The sequence below is a fragment of the Ochotona curzoniae genome, unplaced genomic scaffold (genome assembly GCF_017591425.1).
Source record: "Ochotona curzoniae isolate NIBS_2020 unplaced genomic scaffold, NIBS_Ocur_1.0 scaffold_2217, whole genome shotgun sequence".
Taxonomy (NCBI): Eukaryota; Metazoa; Chordata; class Mammalia; order Lagomorpha; family Ochotonidae; genus Ochotona; species Ochotona curzoniae.
This window is the reverse complement of record NW_024467090.1, coordinates 724,643-746,543: the sequence shown is the minus strand read 5'-3', so window position 1 is coordinate 746,543 and position 21,901 is coordinate 724,643. Positions and strand designations below refer to the sequence as shown.

The 21,901-nt window shown below is 50.1% G+C and overlaps 1 protein-coding gene and 1 non-coding gene across 5 annotated transcripts in view; one reads left to right on the top strand and one right to left on the bottom strand.

Annotated features, from left to right (window-relative positions):
* CLASP1 (cytoplasmic linker associated protein 1) overlaps nucleotides 1-21,901 on the bottom strand; it is a 249,987-nt gene that overhangs the window by 155,474 nt on the left and 72,612 nt on the right. For all 4 annotated transcript variants that reach the window (XM_041000184.1, XM_041000186.1, XM_041000187.1 and 1 more), the window contains exons 3-5: nucleotides 2,986-3,064; nucleotides 1,795-1,898; nucleotides 977-1,068 (exon numbers count right to left, since the gene is read on the bottom strand). In XM_041000184.1, coding sequence (XP_040856118.1) covers nucleotides 977-1,068; nucleotides 1,795-1,898; nucleotides 2,986-3,064 — 275 coding nt within the window. The remainder of the gene's footprint in view (nucleotides 1-976; nucleotides 1,069-1,794; nucleotides 1,899-2,985; nucleotides 3,065-21,901) is intronic.
* LOC121169638 lies at nucleotides 3,520-3,646 on the top strand. The gene has a single exon (XR_005885902.1). It is a non-coding gene; the product is annotated as a U4atac minor spliceosomal RNA (small nuclear RNA).

The window sequence follows — 21,901 nt, the reverse complement described above, 5'->3', positions numbered from 1 at the left end:
CCCAGAACACAACTATGCAAGCACATTCGGCACCCAGACGACTGTTGTCCCTGCCAGCAACATACGTGCCACCTTATTGCAAGGACACAGAGGGAGAAGGGCCCTCTCCACGGTGACCCACTGTATATACACCCTCGAATGGGCAGTAGAAAGGCAGTGTTTGCAGGGTTAGAACACAGGGGCAGGTGGCACAGGCATGAGTATGCACAAGAGAATGTGTATGTGTGTGTCTGTGTGTGTGTGAGAGTTGAAGAGTACTGGCAGGTATATGTGAGTATAAAGTGCATGTGTGAGTTTAAGTGTAGGAGCATATGTGTATGTACGTATGAGTGCCTCTGTGAGTGTGGTGTCTTACGGGTGACTGTGTGTGTGGGGGGTGTGTGGGTGGGTGTGTGTGGTGCCCTGCGGGTGCATGTATGAGTGTGTGTGTGTGTGTGTGTGTGTGTGTGTGTGTGTGTGAGAGTGTGGTGTCCTGCGGGTGCATGTATGAGTGTGTGTGAATGTGTCAGTGTGTGAGTGTGGTATTTTTCGCGTGCATGTATGAGTGTGTGAGTATGTCAGTGTGTGAGTGTGGAGTGTGTGTGAGTGTGGTGTCTTGCGGGGTGCATGTATGAGTGTGGCATGTGTGTGGTGTCTTGTGGGCTGTGTATGAATGTGAGTGTATATGTGTGTGTGTGTGTGTGTGTGTGTGTGTGTGTGTGTGTGTGTGTGTGTGTGGTATCTTGCGGGGTGTGTATGAGTGTCTGTGTGTGTGTGTGTGAGTGTACCTGCACGACCCTCGTGCCACTCTGCTCCAGGGGTACCTTCATATGGTCCTGCCTGCTACGTCACCGCCAACAGAGATGCCACCTGGGGGGAGGGGCCGGGACCCAAGGCGCTCAGACCACTTGTTCCTGCAGAGTGTCATCAGCATGGCTGCTCCTGAATGCAGAGTCCCTGGGAGCTCAGCCGGGAAGCCCCGGCTCCTGGCACTTACGCAGTAAGGGTGGCTACGAGGCACAGACAGATGCCTTCCCGCGTGCGGAAGTTCTTGTGTTTGAAGCCTCCGAGCATCCTGTCCCAGACGTACTGCAGACAAAAGGAAATCTGAGGAAGAGGCCACCCACAACAGGGTGGCAGCAAAAGAGAGCAACCCCCCCCCCCCAGCAGGTGTCACCGAACCCTGTCCTCACCACCCACTTAGCCGGCCCAGGAACATCAAGACACACTCATTTACACACCTACATTGAACTCTCCCAGCAATCGTGAGAGGGAAAGCTGAGGGGGTTCAGGACAGCAGGTCCCTGTGCTGTCGGCATGGGACAGCTGTCCCACCTGCTGTCTCTCAAGGCCCTCTGTTTACCAACAGTGGGCAGGCTGTGCCACCCGGGCCCTCAGCCCCTGCTCCCCAACAGCAGGCAGGGTGACCCGGGAGGGCAGGCTGTGCCACCCAGCCCTCTGCTCCTGCTCCATAACACTAGACAAGATGACCCAAGAGGGCAGGCTGTGCCACCCAAGAGGGCAGGCTGTGCCACCCAAGAGGGCAGGCTGTGCCACCCAGGCCTACTGTCCCCTGACACTCAGGGCCCAGGGCTGGCTCCAGGAGAGACCGAGAATCAATCCAGAAAGGAGGAAAAGGATGTGTGGATGCAATGAGCCAAGCACTCCATACCTGTGTAATCCAAGACACGCCTTGTGCGACTTGTCATTACTGATCTCTGCTGCCGGGCCAGATGCAATGCCATGAACATTGTCCCAAACAGCGCGATGCGCTGCAGCCCCGCCTGGCAGGCCCAGGGAACATCTCTCACCTACCTGGGGGTTAGCAGCTTGATCCATGATCTTTAGCAGCAGAGTCTGGTCCTGCTCCCTCACAGAGTCTTTAGCGTCCCCCAGTCTGTCTATCAGACTTGGCAGCACTGAAAACAGAAATGCGCATTAGAACCCACTTGGAGACCGTGGGGACCAAGTGCAGCAGCGGTCACGGAGTGTGGAGACCAACCCCAGCCCAGGAGCTGTGTTCCCGCTGTGCACAGGCCTCAGGAAAGCCACCACGAGCACTTGACCATGGCCTCCAGCCAGCCACCATACACTTGTAAGCTGACCCAGCACAGCAGCGGAAGGATGGGAGGAAAGAGTTAACACAGAGCTGAGGAGGGGGCGTGTTGGCACTGCAGCAGCACTGCGGGCATCACACCGGAGCAGCAGCTCCAGTCCCAGCTGCTTCCTGCCGCCTGGCTCAGGCTCCTGACTTTGGCCAGGCCGGGCCTCACTGCTGCAAGCCTCCGGAGGTCAATCCAATGGTGACAGGTTTGGGTCCCTGTGTGTCTGCCTTGCCAGCACATGACAAGAACACACTGCACTCAGAGGCAGAGCTGTCAGAAGCAACTGCACAGACTGTGGAGCCAAGCTGTCTCTAGACTCATGGCACCTGGGTTACTCTCAGAGTAAGTGGGGGAGCGCCTGTCGCGCACCGTGACAGCAGCCTCTGATGGAGGTGATGCCGTGGGAGCAGTGCGGCCAGCAGCCACCTGCACAGACAGCCAGCTGGTGGCTCGGTGATGCAGGCCTCTCCACAAGGGAGGGCTACGGGCACATACGCCTGCCGTCCTGCACGGCCAGAGCCGGGAAAGCCATGCAGGATGGCCCCGGGGAGGCCCAGCTGCAGCCACTGGCCCAGTTACCACATCCACCTGGGCTCTGGAGTAGCTGATGGATGGCCTGTGTGTCCCTCTCCCTCCAGTGCTGCCTTGCAAGTACATAAACAAATCGTAAAAAAGAAAAATGAACAGAAATGACAGGAGTGTTGCGTGTTTGCACAAAGGTTACTGCTGGTCCACACTAAAGTAAGGAAGGGAGGCTGAAAGCGCTGGCAGAAGGCGGGACAGGGGCTGGGCCAGCTCGGTCACCGGGTGAATCTGGCAGGGAAAGCTGGGGGCCTGAGGAGGAGCGGGGGTCAGAGGAGGAGGTGGGCCTGCAGGTAAAAGACAGGGGACCACAGCTCACCTGTGCCGATCTGCGCCTTGAACCGATCCTGCAGCCGGGTCACCAAGGCAGACAGGATGTCCATGCCCAGAAGAACCACCTGCAACGACAAGCACCAGAGCCGGTCAGAGGGCCTGCCGCGCAGCTCTCGCACCAGCTCCGCAGCTCAGAGCGCGCACACCCAGACAGCTGCTCGGCAGGCAAGGAGGGAAAGCACTCAGCGAGAGCAAACAGCGCCAGCCTTCTACCGGGGCTGCCCGGCTGGGGAACGAGAGCAGCCGAGCGGCCAGGCCCGCCCCGCTGGCCCCGCCCCTGGAAAGGCGTGCGTATGCAAATTGTGCAGCGGTCGGCGCATGGCCTTCTGGGTAAAGCACGAGCATCCGTCTGGCGGATCTCCGAACCTCAGAACGCAAGGAGTCGGTGATTTCGCATCTGAAGTTACCAGGGCTCGAAGAGCACCGGCTAGGAGGGCTGACGGCGGGCCTCGCGACTGGTCACCGCAAGGCTACCTGGGACTGGCATCCCCCAGGCCGCGCGCGCCCGCGCCCGCCTGCAACCATCCTTTTCTTGGGGTTGCGCTACTGTCCAATGAACGCCTGGTGAGGACAGTACTGCTAACGCCTACACAACACGCCCGCACCGGCGGAGCGACTCGCTCCTGCTGGGTGCAATTTTTGGAAAAAAGGAAAACTTTTTTCCACGACGTTTTATGAAAATAATAGGCGGTTTTTCCACTACCGCTTCCCCGGCAGTGCCGGCAGAGGGCGCTAAGCCAGCCGCCTCATGAACGCTTCCCAAGCCGGCTTCCCACACCTGCCGCGCTCCGACAGAGCCAAACCCGTCAATCGGTTAAGCTGCGACCAGAGGCTCCATGCCCGCATCTGCCGCTGGGCCCTCTGCACGCTGTGGCACCCCGGGCAACGGGAGCTGGTGAGCGCCCTCCCCTGTCGCCCAGTCGCATAGCACCCACAGCCTTCTCGACCTCCACACCCTTAGCTGTCTCTGCAGCAATCAGGCGGGACGGCGTGACAGCACTGCTCCTCGGCCACACAAACAGGCAGCCAGGGCTGGCAGAAGACTCTATTAAGTTTCATGTTTTTGAAAAGGAGAGTTGGAGAGGACAGGAGGCAGACACCTTTCATGCACTCCCCACATGGTTGCAGTGCTGAAGCAGGGGCACACCAGGAACTTCCTCAGGTCTCCCCCATGGGCACAGGGGCCCAGGCACTTTGGACCGTCCTCACGGAGCAGCTGAGCTTTAAACTGGCACCTGTGTGGATGCCAGCTCCCCCTTGCCGGCGCTCTCCACTACACCACAGCACCAGGCACAGACTCACCTGTGACATTACAGTCCTACGCCCTGCAGCACTGGGGCCCAGGCAAAGCCCTGCACTTTGCACTGGAAACCCAAACGGCTGAAGTCCAGCAGGGTCCTAGTCCCTGACTTCCGGGTAAGGTAACCGCGGTGGCTTATTTCTGCACGCAGCCCTCAGTTGGCTCCGAGATACACGCCTGCCCGCTGCCCTGGTTCCCGGCGGAGAACACGTGCCACTGAGAAGCAGGGCAGGCAGTGCAGGGGCGCTGACAGCAGCAGCGAGCACTCGGCACACGGCAGAGACGGCAGGAAGTAGCCAGACAAGTTGTCCGTGCAGGACGGAAACTCCAACGGCGAGGTGGTAGAAGAGATGCAGTGGTTCTCCAAATCAAAGAACCCTACCTCCAGACACAGCCCAGGTCCAGTCCAGGCCGAGCCTTTGCCACCCTTTGGGGTGTGCATTACCATATAAGATACAGCTCTCTGCAACTCTGCCGTGAAATCTTGTAAACAACCGCATACATGGACCACAAATAGCAATTTATCTGATATATTTGCTCCCAACAAGTATCAAAATTTAATATAACAGACAAGTAAGAAAATACTGTGAGCACCTGAAGATGCTCTGCACCAACAGAATACAGAAACGGACTCCTGCACTGCGGCAGTGTGGAGCAGTGAGCCCGCAGCCCCTCCGGGTGCGGAGCAGAGCCCCCGCCAACCCTCCGGGTGCGGAGCAGTGAGTGAGCCCCCGGCCGCCCCTCCGGGTGCGGAGCAGTGAGCCCCCGGCCACCCCTCCGGGTGCAGAGCAGAGCCCCCGCCGCCCCTCCGGGTGCGGAGCAGTGAGCCCCCGGCCGCCCCTCCGGGTGCGGAGCAGTGAGCCCCTGCCAACCCTCCGGGTGCGGAGCAGAGCACAGGGCCGCCCCTCCGGGTGCAGAGCAGTGAGCCCCCGGCCGCCCCTCCGGGTGCGGAGCAGTGAGCCCCCGCCACCCCTCCGGGTGCGGAGCAGAGCACAGGGCCGCCCCTCCGGGTGCAAAGGAGGCAAACAGAAAAGGACCAGGCAGCACAGGTGAAAACATCAGGACATGAACATCAGTAAACACAAGCCAGAAAGAGAAGCTTGATGGATTCAGACTAAATGAAGAACAAGTAAGTTTGGCATGTGGAAAACACTAAGAAAACAGAAGGTAAGCCTTTTCACCAACAAGGAGCCAAACGTGAAGTGAGAAGCTCCTCCCCCTCTGGAAGCCAAAGGCCCAGAAGGCCCAGAAGGCCAAGGGATGTCCAGGAGGCAGCCGCTGGGGGAACAAGAACCACATGTCACCGGCTCAAGACGCTCCACCTGGGCGGGCCCCCAGTGCCCTCTGGAGAGTGCTCCCGGGAGAAACACGCTGACCTCTATGCCATCAGCAAGCTCCTCCTGACCAGGCTTGCCCGTGAGGACAGGCGACACACTTGTCTTCGCTGTGGATGTCAAGGCCAACAAGCACCAGACCAGACAAGCCGTGAGGAAGCTCCCTGACACTGCTGTGGCCACGGCAACACCCAGGGAGAAAGAAGCCGAGGGTGCGGCTGGCTCAGACAGGCACTGCTGTGGGTGCTGCACGCAGCTACCTAACCCTGAATACTGCTTGCAACATTAAAAAAAAAAAAAAAAAACCCAAGTCACAAAACCAGAAGACAAAAATTACAAAACAATCAACAACAGATGTGATCATGAATGTATGAGACTTCCCATAAAGCAGCAGGTAGGCAAACCAACAGGTAAGTGCCTGAGGACATGCACATTAACAAACTGGGCAAGACCACGGGAACGCAGTGTTACGCATGCCAACACCCCTTCAAAGCCAGCATCCTCCCTTCCAATGCACCTGGAAAAGCAGCTGAGAACGGTCCATGCCTGTGCCACACGAGCAGGTGATCTGAATGGAGGGCCAGGCTCCTGGCTCCTGGCCCAAATCGGACTCAAAGCCACCTGTGCAGAGAACCAGCAGATGAACGTATTCATTCATATTCTCTCTCCCCCTTTCAAATAAATCTTTACAAGTGACTCAAAGAGACACTCAACAATACAGTAAAATCTCCTGAGATATATAGAGATGCAAAACGAGCAAATTCTAGTCTTAAGAGAATATCAAGGCACAAGGTGTGTGCCACACCAGCCAGGAGAATGAGGGGATAAATTCCGGCAATGCTAGGTCCCATCTGGAAGAGCCATGCTCACTGCTCCACACACAATGTTCAAGGGCGCCTTCAGTTCCCAGCCACTCCAGCTGTGTGCCAGGGCTCACTGCCCATCTCCCTCATGGCTCACTTCCAGTCCTGACCATTCCAGCTGTGTGCCAGGGCTCACTGCCCGTCTCCCTCATGGCTCACTTCCAGTCCCGACCACTCCAGCTGTGTGCCAGGGCTCACTGCCCGTCTCCCTCACGGCTCACTTCCAGCCCCGACCATTCCAGCTGTGTGCCAGGGCTCACCGCCCATCACCTCATGGCTCACTTCCAGTCCCGACCACTCCAGCTGTGAGCCAGGGTTCACATCACACATCCGCATTGCAAACCACTAATGGCAGGACCAGAATGGGATGGCCATGGCTCTCTCTCCAAGTCTGCTCACTGACCAAGCAGGAAAGTGTCTGCAGGGCAGCTAAGCCATCACTGGTCCTCACTTAGACACCTGCCTGTGTTGTTTTCCACCGAGACAAGTGTAATTCTGGGAGAAAGCAGCTAAAGGCTGACAGGCTTTCTGGGCCTATTAATGCCAACTCTTCTGGCTATACCAATATGCGATATACTTGTCTATTTATTTGACTTTCAATAAAAATAAATAAATTTAGATATAGAGAAGTTGAAAGAGAAGAGGATGTTCCATCTGATGATTCACTCTCCAAGTGGCCACAAAGGCCGGAACCTAGCTGAGCTGAAGCCAGGAGCCTCCTCCAGGTCTCCCACAAGGTCCCAAGGTTTTAGGCTGCCCTCTACCGCTTTCCTAGGCCACAAGCAGAAACTGGATGGGAAGCAGGGCCACTGGAATTAGAACTGGTATCCATGTGGGATCCTGCATGTGCAAGGAAAGGCTTCAGTTACTAGGCTACCGTGCCAGGCCCTCTATTCTATTTTTTTCAGATCTTGAGGGAAGTGGGCTGAATGTCCATCATGCCACTGTGTGCATGCCTGCTGAGACCACCCACAAACATGGTAGGGGTGTGCATGCTACTGGGGACTGGGCTCAGGTCAGAATGGGGACCACTGAGGGTTTTATGACAGATATAAAATAAATTTCTGAGGATTTTCATGGATCGGACCACTGCACCCACAAGGAAGTAACTGAGGCAGCTAAGATGGGGTGGACCATGAGGAGGAATCTGGAAGACACCCTTGGTCAGGCCTAAGCACCCACTTACCCGCCCAGGAGCTGAGGCTGGAGATGACCTGGGCCAAGCTAGATGACAACACCAGCTGGCACTCAGGAGAGTCATGTTTGGGAGTAGGTCTGTTAGAGGCTGGGACTGTCCTTACTAGGTGGGACACGGTGCTGTGGCCAGTGAGTGCCAGGGCTGGGGGTGGTCCACACTAGGCTGGACCATAACACTGCCAGCTCATGCGAGAACCAGGGTTGGGAGCAGGCCTGGGAGAGAATCTTTGAGGACACTCCTACTAGGCCACAGCACCCACTGAAGCATGCAAGAGCCAGAATTGGGGGCAGCTTGGCTGGGCTGCACCCACATGGGAGCCAGAGATGAAGGCGGAGCAGGCCAGGTTACACTGCAATGCCAACTGACACACATGAGGGATGCGACTGCAGGCAGGCTGACCCAAGCTAAGCTGCAGTATCCACCGGTGTGCATGCGAGCCAACTGGGTCAGGCCAGGCTGGCCACTACATTGCTCATGCACACAAATGCTGGACCTCGGGGGTGGCCCAGGAGAGGCTGCATAGCACCCACAGTGCACGTAAGAGCTGGGTCTGAGGGCAGACCAAGGAGACTGGACTGCAGCACCTGTCAGACAATGTGACAGTCAGACCAAGTGGAAGGCCTGGAAGTAGCTTCAGGGGTCTCCTTGACTAGGCCCATGGCACCCACTGGTACAAATAAGTACCAAGTTGGGGTGCAGGCTGAGCCAGGCTTGTGAGAGCCAGGTCTGGGACCAGGAGAGGCCAGAGCACCCACTGCTGACTCATGCAGGAAACAGGCCAGGAGTTGGTAAGACTGGACTGGGTAAGCAGCTGCTGCTGGCACCCATGGAGCCACTTTTGGGCACAGACCTAGCTGTAGGTCAGGGGATACAGTAGGGGCGGGGGGGAGAGGCTGTGCAGAGCTGGGTCTGGGAGTAGGCCAGACCAGGCCTGAGACGCGCAAGCTGAGGTGGGGAGCAGGGTGGACTAGGCTAAGCTGCAGCACCTATCAGCAAGTGTGAAACCCAGACCAGAGGCTGGGCCTGAAGTGGGAGAGCAGGCAAGGGGGTCTCAGGGATCCCCTCAGCAAGGCTGTAGGACCCACTACTAATAAGAAAGTGGCAGGTCTGGATGCAGATCTTGTTGGGGTTCTTCAGAGTCACCCCAACCAGGTCATAATACCCACCATGTCAGCTGGGTTGGGCTGCAGTGCACCCAAGAGCCAGATCTGGGACTCTTGGGAGTCAGCCCAATGAGCTCAATGGGGTGGCCTCCACTGGATCCCCAGCCTCAGGGAGCACCACATGGGCACCATGGAACATATGCTGTGGGACTGGACCACCCCACTGCTGACTCTGGGTAAGCAGAGACAACATAGTGGGATGCACTGGAAAGCCAGGACAGCCAGTTGCCCTGACTCAACAGAGGACCTTGAGTGCCTCACCAAAGGATGGAAAGAGCAGGTTGAATAACGCTATAGGCCGAATTCTTCATCAGGCATCTAAAGCTATGGACATACCAAAATACAGACAGCTAGCACATATGGCAGGTGGTATCTCACACCTGGTGCAATGAGGCCACACCATCTCAGAGCAATCGAGACTACCCAAGGACCACCCTCAGGACACTCTCTCCCCAGGGACCATCTCTGTCCCCTAGCACTGATGTGATCTGCTAGTAAGGAGCCATGCAACATCTCCCATACTCCCTGCCCACCACAGTCATAGCAAGGAGGGAGGAAGCGCTCTTATTCCTAACTTACCTTTCCCTTTGTCCCTTCCCTGCCCACCAGAGACTAAATGAGCTTGACTACTCCCAACCATGTAACACACATTCAAAAGTAAATTTATATTTACTAATTTAAAAAAAAAGACACCACTGGGGATGCCCACCACTAGGGATGCCCACCACTAGGGATGCCCACATGCCATTCTGCTACGATGGCCCCTGTCCTGACCCCAGGAGCACACATTGGGTCAGGGAGCTGAGCCTTGCCCCTGTCCTGACCCCAGGAGCACACACTGGGTCAGGGAGCTGAGCCCTGCTGCTTCTTGAGAGAACAGACTGCATCCCAGCCCCACTCCTGCAAGCCTGAGGGAATGGATGAGGAAGATTTCCCTCTCTGTTATTCTGCTGTTCAAATAGGTATTTGTAAATATTCTAAAAAAGAAACACTACTGCTTTCTCCGAAGAACCATTCACAAGACACAAATGTAACAAGATGAACAGGCCCTCTTTTATGCCTTTGAAACCTGGACTGGTAAAAGCAAATAAATACGTAAATAAATAACTCACGCTCACAACGTGCTTTATTGTTTCTGAGATGCTGCTAAGTGCACTTACACAAACACATAAAACATGCGAGAAAATAAAGACCCAAAAGGTGAAAAGATTTACCCAAGGTGGCCAAGCCATCTCAGTGTGCACACCAATCCCCCACCTCTCTGGCCCCTCAAGGCGCTGAGCACAGCCAGTACCTCTAAGCCAACCAGATCCCCTCAGGCGGCAGCCTCAGCCCAAATTTCCCAAAGAACCAGATACGTGTGCCCAGTCCAGTGAACACACACAGCCTTCCTAGTATCACAGAGCTGGGTTCTGCCCAGCTCAGCCACATCCTGGCCCACTGCGACGTCTCCAAACTTTCAAAGTACAAAGGTTAAAAACCAGAACAATGCATGCACTTGCAGAGTTCCCGTGAGGGCTGACTGTCCTCTGATTTAAATGCCTAACACACAGAAGGCATTCAGTGTAGAGCAATGCTTTCAAGATAACTAAATCAAGCATGGTTTATTGAGATAGGAAACATGGAAGGCACTGCATTTGAGAAGTAAGGCTGCCCAAATCCCACCCCTGGATGACATTCCTGCTAAGTGTGTTGGTGACTATGCCACAAGAAGTCTGGCACTTGTACACACGTTGATTTTTTTTCCTGTCTGTACGCAGAAATCTTCCCAACTTACTCAACAAGATGCAAATTCCTGTTTCAATAGCTGGATGATTTCCTATTGAATGCAGCATTTCAGGCCCCTCCAAATCCTTACTCACATTTCAACTTCTCAGAATTTTTAATTTCACACAATAGGGCCGTGTTCCACACATACTGGTCTCTCGTCAAATGCTAAGGATATCTACTGGTCAAAAAGAAAACACACTGTTTATTAGCACGATTTTTTCCACTAAAATACAGAGCTGTGGGGTGAGCAAGGTGACCTAACAAACTGCTGCCTGCAATGCCAGCATCCCATGTTGGCACCAGTTCAAGTCCTGGCTGCTCTGCTTCTAATCCAGCTCCCTGCCAATGGCCTGGAAGAGCAACAGAGGGCAGCCCACTTGCTTGGGTCCCTGCAACGCACACGTGAGAGCTCCACTCCTAGCTCCTGGTTCCTGGCTTCAGCCTCACTCAGGTCTGGCTACTATAACCCAGCAGATGGAAGATGTCTCCTCCATAATCCTGCCTTTCAAACAAAAATAAATCTTTTTTTTTTTTTAAGAAAAAAAAAGCTGTACAGTTTGCTTTCTCTACATTCTTGGATTATTTAAAATCTCTACATTGTAACCTTATTAAAAATAGTGTAGAAATTAATTAGCACTCTACGCTGCCCTCTTTTGAAAAGCTGAAAAGCTGTGACAGTGACTGTGCTTACATGTGGGATGGAAAATCAAGTCACCCAAACTGCCTCGGCTGTAAGCAGCTGCCGAGGTCGTCCTGGAGACAAACAAGTGTTCACTGCTGGGAGAAGAGCAGTCAATCGCTGCTGGCATTCTGGGCCTGGTTTAACAGCAACTCTGTTTATACCAATGTGCCAGCATAGCTGCCTCTTCTTTAAAAAACAGGGCCTAGCACAATAACCTAGTGGCTAAATCCTTGCCTTGTATCTGCTGGGATCCCATATGGGCGCTGGTTCGTGTCCCAGATGCTCCACTTCCCTTTCAGCTCCCTGTTAGTGACCTGGGAAAACAGTCAAGGATAGCCCAAGGCCTTGGGATGCTGCACCTATGTGGGAGACCTGGAAAAGGCTCCTGGCTTCATATCAGCTCAGCTTCGGCCGTTGTGGCTACTTGGGGAGTGAACCAGGGGAGGGAAGATCTTAATTCTCTGTGTTATCTGCCTTTGCAATTAAAATAATAACAACAATCTTTAAAAACAAAACAAAGATTTGGAGGGATGGCAGGTGGAGCACCTGCTGCACCAACATAGGTGGGCACTGGCTGTGACCATCCCATAGCCACTGTTTTTTTTTGTTGTTGTTTGGTTTTTTTTTTTTGTACCTTAGAATGCAACTTTATTTGAATAGTGCTGTGTCTTTACAGAATTTATTTATTTATTTATTTATTTTTATTGTTAATCACATTGTGTTATGTGATACAGTTGTGTAGGCATTGGGATTTCCCCTACCCCTACCACAGCCCTACCCCCATGGTGGATTTCTCCACCTTGCTGCATATTCACAGTTGAAGTTCAATTGGGATTCATTCATTGCATGCATATACCTAGCACAGAGTTCAGCATCTTGTTGTCCAGATAAGTTCAGCGGTTTCTGGGGGAGACCTTCTCTGGTCTGAAGGTAGAGCTAACAGAGTACTAGCACCGCATACATGCTTGGGGGGCCATGGTGGCCCAGAGCTGTGGAACTGCGGATAAATCAGAGCTGGGACTGGAGGCCACGGAAGGCTCTTTTGAAATGTATAAAACAATTTCGAAGAGCTTCCACAGACAGGGCTATTTGCACCAACAGGTGTGGCATAGAGTGGATGGGGGAATCCAGAGGGCCTCCCTGGACCAGGTCAGTGCACTCATCTGCACCTACACACACAAGAATCAGCCCTGGGGTGGACCATGGTGGGTTAGGCTAAAGTCAGTGCTCACAAGAGCCATGTTTGGGACATGAGCTCATGGATGTTCTTTGGGATCACCCTAAATAGGCCATAGCACCCACCAGTGCATACAAGAGCCAGGGATGGGGGCAGGCTTGACTGAACTAGATCTAGCACCTGCCAGGCAAAAGCAAGGACTGGGGGCAGGCTGGCCAAGCTAGGTCACACCATGCTAAACTGCAGCACCCAGCAAAGCCAGCACCAGCAGTGTTTCTTTGGAGTTCCCCCAAACAGGCTGCAGCACCCAATGGTATGTGAGAGAGCTGCACTGGGAATGGACTAGGCTAGTCCAGGCCATAGCATCCACACGCAAGAGCTGGGTGGTCTAGGCTGAGCAAGACCTTAGCACCCTCAGATGAAAGCTAAGATGAGGGTGGGCCAGGCCGGCACCCTCCAGAACATATAAGAACTAAGGCTGGGGGTGGGCCAGGTAGGGTTCTTAGGAGTCACCTAGACTAGGCACAGCACCTACCACCAAATGTGAGAGCCAGATCTGGGGGCAGGTTGGGTTGGGGCTGGGGCTGGGGCTGGGCTGGGCTGGGCTGGGCTGGGTTGGGTTGCAGCACTTTCTGGTTTATGGCAGTCAGGGCTAGGGCCAAGACTGGCCAGGCCCAACCCCGTTCACGCATGGACTGGTGCAGGGGGCCAAACAGGCCAGCCATTGCACCAGCAGGCGCTTATGACCTCCAAGGTGAGAATTCTTAGAGGATTCTTCAACTAGCCCACTGCACTCAATCTCCAGTTTCAGGGAACAAAATCACATGGAATGTGGTGCAACCCCAGAGCATACGTTGCAGGACTGGACCAGCTCACCTGCTGACCCTAAGCAAGAATAAACAGCACAGAAAAGGCCAGACAGCCCATCTAAGCCAACAAAGGACTTCAAATACCTTTTAAAGAATGGAAATAAAGGCAGGTCGAACACTCAGGCCAGACTATACAGTAAGCACCTACAGGTCTGTGGACACACTGAGGTAGACAAGAACGGCGAGTGTACCTTATGAAGAATGGCGCAACAAAGCGGTAACTTCTCAGAACAATCAAGGCCACTCAAGGGACACTCTCAGAACATTCTTCCCTGCATCAGGGTCTTCCCCGGTACTGATGTCGTCTGACGTCAAGGAAGGATGCGTTTTCCCCCTACTACTCCACACCCACAGAAATGAGAGGAGGTAAGCATTCAGTTCACGCACCTCTCCCACCCCACCTTGATGCTCTCCATCCCTATGAGAGACCCACATGGATCTGCAACCTTCAATTTTGCAATTTTAAAATAAAAACGAAATTTTAAATTTCTTTTTTTAAGATTTAATTTATTTTTATTGCAAAGTCAGATATACAGAGAGGAGGAGAAATAGAGAAGATCTTTCATCCGATGATTCACTCCCCAAGTAAATTGCAACGGCCAGAGCTGCGCCGATCCACAGACAGGAACCAGGAACTTCTTCTGGGTCTCCCACACAGGTGCAGGTTCCCAAGGCGTTGGGCCGTCCTCAACTGCTTTCCCAGGCCACAAGCAGGGAGCTGGATGGGAAGTGGAGCTGCCGGGATTACAATCAGCGCCCATAAGGGATTCAGGCGCGTTCAAGATGAGGACTTTTGCCGCTAGGCAATCATGCTGGGCCCGAAATTTAAATTTCTAAAAGTCACCCAGATTTAGAGCAGTTCTGGACAGTTCCAAATATCCGGGCCTCTGGGAAGCCTCCTGGCTGCTGGTGCTGTGGCAGCCACTTTGGAAGTGACCCAGCAGGTAGATCTCTCTGCTGCTCTGGGGCAGGTATTCAGGGGAGGGAAGGGGAGTGTGAAAAATGAAAGATGTAGACTAGCCCAACACAGCTTCCAGCAATGGCCAACACATTCTGTATCTGTGCTAACCAATACAGTAGCCATCAGCCAGATGGCTGCAGGGGCAATGGAGATGCAGTTGATGCAAATGAGAAAGGCAAGTACCAAAAGGGTAGCAGGGGTGTTCCTAGTGCTGACTGCGCATGCTCCGACAAGAAGACAGAGATCCACCTCCAGCAGGCGGGTATGGCGCTCACAGTCCAAAACCAACTGTCAGGTCTGTCTCCCAAGAGACACTTGTTGGGATTATGATCCCAAAGACCCAGACAGTTAGCAGCCATGCTCTGCGGCAACTCGAGGTCAGTCTCAAGGTTCCTCGGATTCAGAGCGTGTCCCTCCCCACCCCAACCCCCCAACCCCAGCGCCACACAGTGTCAGTGCTGCAGGAACCAGGGAAAGCTGTGCTGTTTGCCTCATCTCCTTCCCAGAAGTCAACTCTAGCAAGCTCACTGGATTCAGATCCAACACCTCTAGCCAGAATGTACCACACGCAGCACTGTGATCACTATCATGATGAGGCCTCCCACACTGCCCCGACCTAAGACACCACCTATTCATGAACAACACTGGTCACAAGCAAGCCGCAACACACCCCTGCTTCTAAGACCCTGAGACCAGAGAAGTCACAGCTGTCCAGGGGACACAAAGCACCTCCGAGCTAAAAACTGTGAGTTTGCTTGTTTTCAAATTGGGAAAACTATATACTGGATTTACAGAAGTTTTACAAAACAGCAGTGCTGCAAACATAGCTTTCCAAGGGGAAGGCTCTCAGCAGTGTGGTCTGTACCAGAGATGATCACTCCGACTCCCTCAGTCCCCCAGTCCCACCCCAGCCCTGCTACATGTGCTGTTAGCCATGGCATGCCTGTGTATCTTCAGCCGTAAGGCTGTCCAGCAGGGCATGCCTAGAAAGGGCCAAGATGAGCAACAGCTACAAAGTTCATCAACTTTGGAAATAATCTCATAGTTTCTTACAAGGCTAAACACAAATTGCCACATGACCCAGCAATTCCATTCCTGGATATCTACCAAAGACAAATGAAAGTATACATCCACAAAGAATCTGTAGGTGACACAGCCATAATGCTTACGACGGCAGCATCACTCATAATGGCAAGCAAGTGGAAACCATCCCAAGGTGGTACCTCCACACAGCAGGAAGCACTCAACAAAGACAGCAAGCTACTGAGATATGCACAGGCAACCTGGAACACACAGACATCGCGTGCCAAGACCACACACCGCACATGCCACTCAGAGGCAATGTCAGAGGAAAATCTATAGACCGGAGACAGGCAATGGCTGCCTAGAGGTGGCACGGGATGGGCACAAAGGGTTTGACTGCAAACAACCATGAGGGATCTTTCCAGGTAATGAAGAAATCTGCCAAACTGGACTGGGTGGTGGCTGCTTAGCTCTGTAAAGCTACAAGCAAGCCAACTGCATACCAAGGAACAAAGCTTGCAAAGGCACACGAGCCATTCCTAGGACCAAAACACCTTGTCTGACCTTTCCGGTTCACGGAAGATCTCCAACACATACTTACACTTCTCTATCCAGACACGAGCACAGGCTGGGAGCTGCGGACGGGAGCAGCACACCTGCAGGTGGTACAGACATGGAGGGCCCTGCAGGTGGCACAGGCATGGAGGGCCCTGCAGGTGGCACAGGCATGAGGGCTCTGCAGGTGGCACAGGCATGAGGGCTCTGCAGGTGGCACAGGCATGGAGGGCCCTGCAGGTGGCACAGGCATGAGGGCCCTGCAGGTGGCACAGGCATGAAGGGCCCTGCAGGTGGCACAGGCATGGAGGGCCCTGCAGGTGGCACAGGCATGGAGGGCCCTGCAGGCCTCCCGGGGCCCAGGAATCAGCTTCTGCTTGTGCTCTTCCACACGCCTGCGCTAGCAGCCTGCACTCCCACTTTCTCAGGGCCACTGCCCTGCCACCACCATCCACCGGCCTGGGACAGAAAGCTGTGATTTCAGTAGTGAGGCGTATGCATGCCCTCAAGTGCTTTTTTTTTTTTAAGACATTTTATTTATTTGAAAGGCAGAATGACAGGGGCAGAAACAGAGAAAAAGATGTCCCATCTGTTGGTTCACTCCCTAGATGGCTGCAGCAGCCCAAGGCAGGACCCGAGTCCAGCAGCCAGGACTCCAGCATGCCCTCCTAAGAGCTCACTGACAACAGCTTAATCCACAACCCTGACACCAACCTCTGGCCTCTTAAACCATCTGTCTCTCTAGTGCAGAGTCGACTCATTGTGAAGTCCCCCGAAGGCAGGTTCTGCATCTTACTCCTGTCTCAAGCTTCAGGACCTGCCATATGCTAGCACGTTTACAGGAAGTGGGTAGTGGATGGCTGGAAAAGTCACATGGACAGGAATGCAAGGAATGCAAAATGTTCCAACGAACAAACCCAAGTATAATGACTGCCTCAAGATACTATCACTTTACCTGACTTGTATCCTGGTTTCCAACCCTGCTTTCTAAAAGTAGGTTAATCTCAACAAAGACTGTCCTTTCTTTTTAAAGATTTATTTATTTTGGGGGCCTGGCGCCATGGCCTAGTGGCTAAAGTCCTTGGCTCGAAAGTGCCTGAATCCCATACGGGCGCTGATTCTAATCCTGGCAGCTCTACTTTCCACCCAGCTCCCTGCTTGTGGCCTGGAAAAGCAGTTGAGGACGGCCCATAACCTTGGGATTCTGCACCCGTGTGGGAGACCCGGAAGAAGTTCCTGGCTCCTGGCTTCAGATCGGCACAGCACTGGCCGTTGCGCCAACCTGAGGAGTGAATCATCGGACGGAAGATCTTCCTCTCTTTCTCTCCTCCTTTCTGTGTATCTGACTTTGCAATAAAAATAAAATAAATCTTTTAAAAAAAAAAAAGATGTATTTATTTTGGGACCAGTGAGTAGCCTAGTGGCTAAATTCCTTGTCTTGCACACCCAGAATACCAGATAGGCTCTGGTTCATATCCCGGCCCTTCCAAATCCCTGCTTGTGACCTGGGAAAGCAGTTGAGGATGGCCCAAAGCCTTGGGACCCTGCAGCCAAGTGGGAGACCTGGAATAAGCTCCTGACTCCTGGCTTCAGATCAGCTCAGCTCCAGCCATTCTGGCCACTTGGGGACTGAGCCAGCAGTTATCTTTCTCTCTGCAGATCTGTCAGGAGCCGTGTACTGTAGCCACACTGAAGCCATTTTGAATATAGAACTATGGGCCAGTGGAAAATCCCTGGCTGGCTAGATGCTTGGGAAAGAAGTTATGAAACTAATCACACGCTTAGCTTCAATTGTTTGTAGCAACTGTTTTAGAATGTGATTTATGCTGTACCTGCCGACATCTTGTTACTGATTACCTATGCTATTGTTGATATGCTGGTTACTATGGTTGATATGGTGGCTGCTCAAGAACAATCGGTCTGGAGACCATGGCTTGCGTCCTAGTTTCTCCTTTCCTCCCTGAGCCTTAGTTACTGAAGAATATAAAAACCCTCAGTTGAAATCAATAAATTGACAGCTTGATCAGACATCCTGTCTTGCTGTCCATTCTTCGTGTCTCTTGTCCCCCAATCTCTCCTAGGTGGTTGCGACCCCCGTTGACTGTCCTGCTGGACGGGACAATTTGGCGCCCAACGTGGCTGGTGTGCAGACCACCGACAGGGAGATCGCCACGCAAAAGGAGAGGCCTCTCGAAGTGGTGTTGAGTAGAACACCGGGTGAGCAGTTTCACGGTTGACCCGCCGGAAGTCGTGCTCGGAGAAATTCGTGGCGCAAATCTTACGGGGTTAAGGTAAGATGGGACAAGCATTATCACAGCAAGAACTATTCTTGCAAGGTTTTATCAGTCTTATAGACTTATTCAAGACACGAGGAATTTGGGTGATTAAAAAAGACCTCAAAACCTTTTTGGATTTTGTTGGTCAGATTTTTCCCTGGCATCTCCAGGAAGGTTCTATATAAGTCATTTAAGGTTTATATAAAAAAAACAAAAAACAAAAAAAAAATGTGTTCTGTAACTTGGTTTAACAAAAGTAATCTGATATAGAGTGGTCCAAATCCACTGTTAAATTAATCTAAAGCATGAGATGAATTATGTGTGCTTGTTTTACAAAATATCTCCAGGTTAAAGTATTTCAAAGAAGAGGTTGGAAGTTACAAGAGATTTAATAGTTATGTGTCTCTGTTCTGACATGTTTGGTGTTTGTGTTTATGTTTGTTTTGTCAATATTGTTGGTGTTCTATTATTTTTGTCCGGACAAAAACTAAATTTTGTTTTAATACTCTTCCTCCAGTTGTGTCTTTATCTTGAATTGTTAAGTTTTTGTTCTTGTTCTGAATTGTATGCATGTGTGACTGACTGACAGACGAGTTGGGACGGACCGAGACTAACCTCCTTTTTCTCTCCTCGTAAATAATTTTAGAGAGGTCTAACAGATTTAACAGGACCTGGCCAGACCAGACTCCCCATCTCCACCAGGGAAATGTTCTTGTGTCATTTTCTTGCTGTTTGGTCTTCAACTTACAGTGTTGTCCTTGCATTGATTAGGTCTAACATACAGTATTCAATATGTTCAGTTAAATGCTAAAGGTACTTTTTGTTGAACTCATTTAGACCTTTAAATTCTTCATAGTTCTAAACCAAGTCTCATAAATTTGAGGGTTCTAGTAGGATCCCTGGAACTCTCAAAGATTGAGACAAAATTTGAATAAAGTGCTTGTCATTTAAAATAATTTGGATTATAATCTCACAATATTATAAAATTATGCTAAATTTGTTGCATTATATATGCTATTAAACTAGGTGATTATTTATGTTTATTGGTCAAAATATTTCCTATTCATAAAATTGATTCAGATTGTAAATTACTTGTGTTCTTATTTACAAGGAAGTATGTGAGATTTTGCCTTGCAGGAGAACAATGAATTCTTTAAAGATGCATAAGTAAAACTGCTCATAATGTGTATATTTTCTGAATGTTTGCCTTTAAAACAATGGAATTGAAGTCTGATTCTTTGTGAGAAACAACAGTGTTTTTTAACGTCTCCTGTAAGTTATTTTCATCTTATTAATAACTAAACCTGTTATCTAGCTTCAGTAAATTCCAAGGTAGTCTCTCAAGACAACAGCCAAATTGAAGTTTTTTCGGCTCTTTTGACTTCAATAAAACAGAAGCTAAGGAAAAGCTCCAGGCCCATCAGCCATAAAACAAGGAAGAGGCATGCTTGGAGTCTGCCCTTTGAAGAATTTGGGACTTTGACTTTGTCCCGGTTGTGGTAATTCTTATCTGCCTTCATTAAAAAAAAAAAAAAAAAAAAAAATTCCAAATCAGCTAAAAGAAGGTTGTTTGAAAAAACTTTTCTTTCCTGGTTTTAAAATAAATTTGTGCTAAAATATGTTTCCATGAATTAGGAGAAATGGTTAAAAATTGTTTAAAGCATTGTATTTAAAAGTTAGTATGCTTTTATTTAGAAAATGTCTTAAGAAAAGTTGAGGAATAAATCTTATAAGCTTTACATATAATTGGCTATAATTTTAAAGATACTATTACAACATTGTTTAAGTTTTTAACATTAATACCTAATACGAGCTGACGTTAGAATTGATACCTGTGTTCAAAAAGTTTTTGAAGTGTGCATACACAGAAATGCTAGTAAATATCTAAAGATAAAAATATCTCCAATTTTGAAAGCTGTTAAAAAAAAAATTAAAGCACTGAACCTTAGGTAGTCTCTGTTTAATTGGTGAATTTGTCAATTATCTATCCAGCTTCAGTAAGCTCTATTCTTGTTTCTACTTCTGAATTTGTTAAAGTTCTGAAAAAGTTATGAGATGATTTTATGCACAAATTCCTGTGTTTAAGGTTATATTTGGTGATTGACTAAGGAAATATACATTTTGCCTTTCAGTTAAGTAATCCCTTGGATTCTGTATATTGTCTTTGTTAAATTCTCATGATTTAAAAAAAAACTGTGTTTAAAATGTTTGGGTGATCATTTATAAGTGAAAAAAAAAATTCTGATCTATTGCTGTTTGAATCAGTCTGATTAAATGGGTGGTTATTATAATGAGAAATCTTTGATCAAATACTTTAAGGCCTCTTGGCATAATTAATAGACTTAACTCTTCTGGTTCTGGGATTTCTAATAAATAAATAAATAAATAAATAAATAAATAAATAAATAAATAAATAAAATAATAAAAATTTGAGGGGGCAGGGAGAATTGCAGAAAAGACATTGGGAAACCTTGCCAGTGGGGAGCCACAACTAGATATAATCCTGCCAGGAAGGTTAGCTCTAAAAAGTACAAGAGTGTGTAAAATCCTACAGGTCATATCACAGCGCTGAACATAGAGACTTTGTATTCTAGAATTCCAGCAGACCTATTGTATCCATTAAAGCTAAAGTTTAATTATAAATTATAGGTATGGTTTATTCAGACTACTAAGAGCAAAATGTAATTCTAAACAATTGGTAATTTTAACATACTTAAGAAAATTCTCAAGTAGCTCTTAAAAGCTGTTGTTTTATGTATGTTACCTGATATGTATGTGTATGTTTATGAATGAGAATTACTAAGCTAAATCCTTTTTGAAAATAATGTATAGATGCATAATTAGGCTCTTAGAGAGTCATGTCCATTATTGTTTTCTCAGGATCTACAAGATCTGTTCAGCTCAATAGTTTAACATGATTTCAAATGCATTTACTGCTAGGGTACAGTTTCAAGACTGGCCATGGAGCCCAAATCCACATAAGTTAAATGGAAAATATATGAGTATATGTATGTAAGTGTTTAATGATAACTCAGATCTCAGAGAATGTTAATACGCTAACATGGGAAGCAGCTCTTACAGCAGACTCATAGACTAACAATTTTGAGTAGCACTCAGTGGCCTCGGAATCAGCCCAAAAGGCATTCTGGTCTGACAGGAGAGCGAGCAAGAGAACAAGCATATCAGGTATGGAATGCCAGGACACTGCTGCTAAGAGTGTCCCTCCGTGAAGGACCTCAGTGGTCCACACCCCAGTGCAAAGAAGCAGCCATCAAGGACAGTTGTGCTCTTCTCTCAATGGAGGAGAGAACTTCCACTTTGTGTGTGATCTTGTCTAACAGGGTTGTTGTGGATTCAAGAGGCTTCCACAGCCTAAGCACCATGTGTCTGGAGCCTCAGGTGATCACTGATGTCACACATAAGAGTGCTAATTTGTTAAATCCACTAGAGTCACTGTGTACACTGTCTTCCAATGCAGGAGCTGTATATTCAGAGTCATAGTACACCTTGCTGTATTTTAGTATAAAGATTTATCATCTCAGTTTTGATTATGTTTGAATATTTAACTCTTTTGCTCTAAGAAGTCAGCTTGCATTTACCTGTCCTGTGATGGGCTTATATCCTGATGCTGTATGCTAATCCTTGCATTGTTACTGTGCCTTCTGATTGATCTAGGTTAGCAATTTTATATAGCTCAGAAGTTTCATGTGTTCCATTAAGCTTATTGGGTA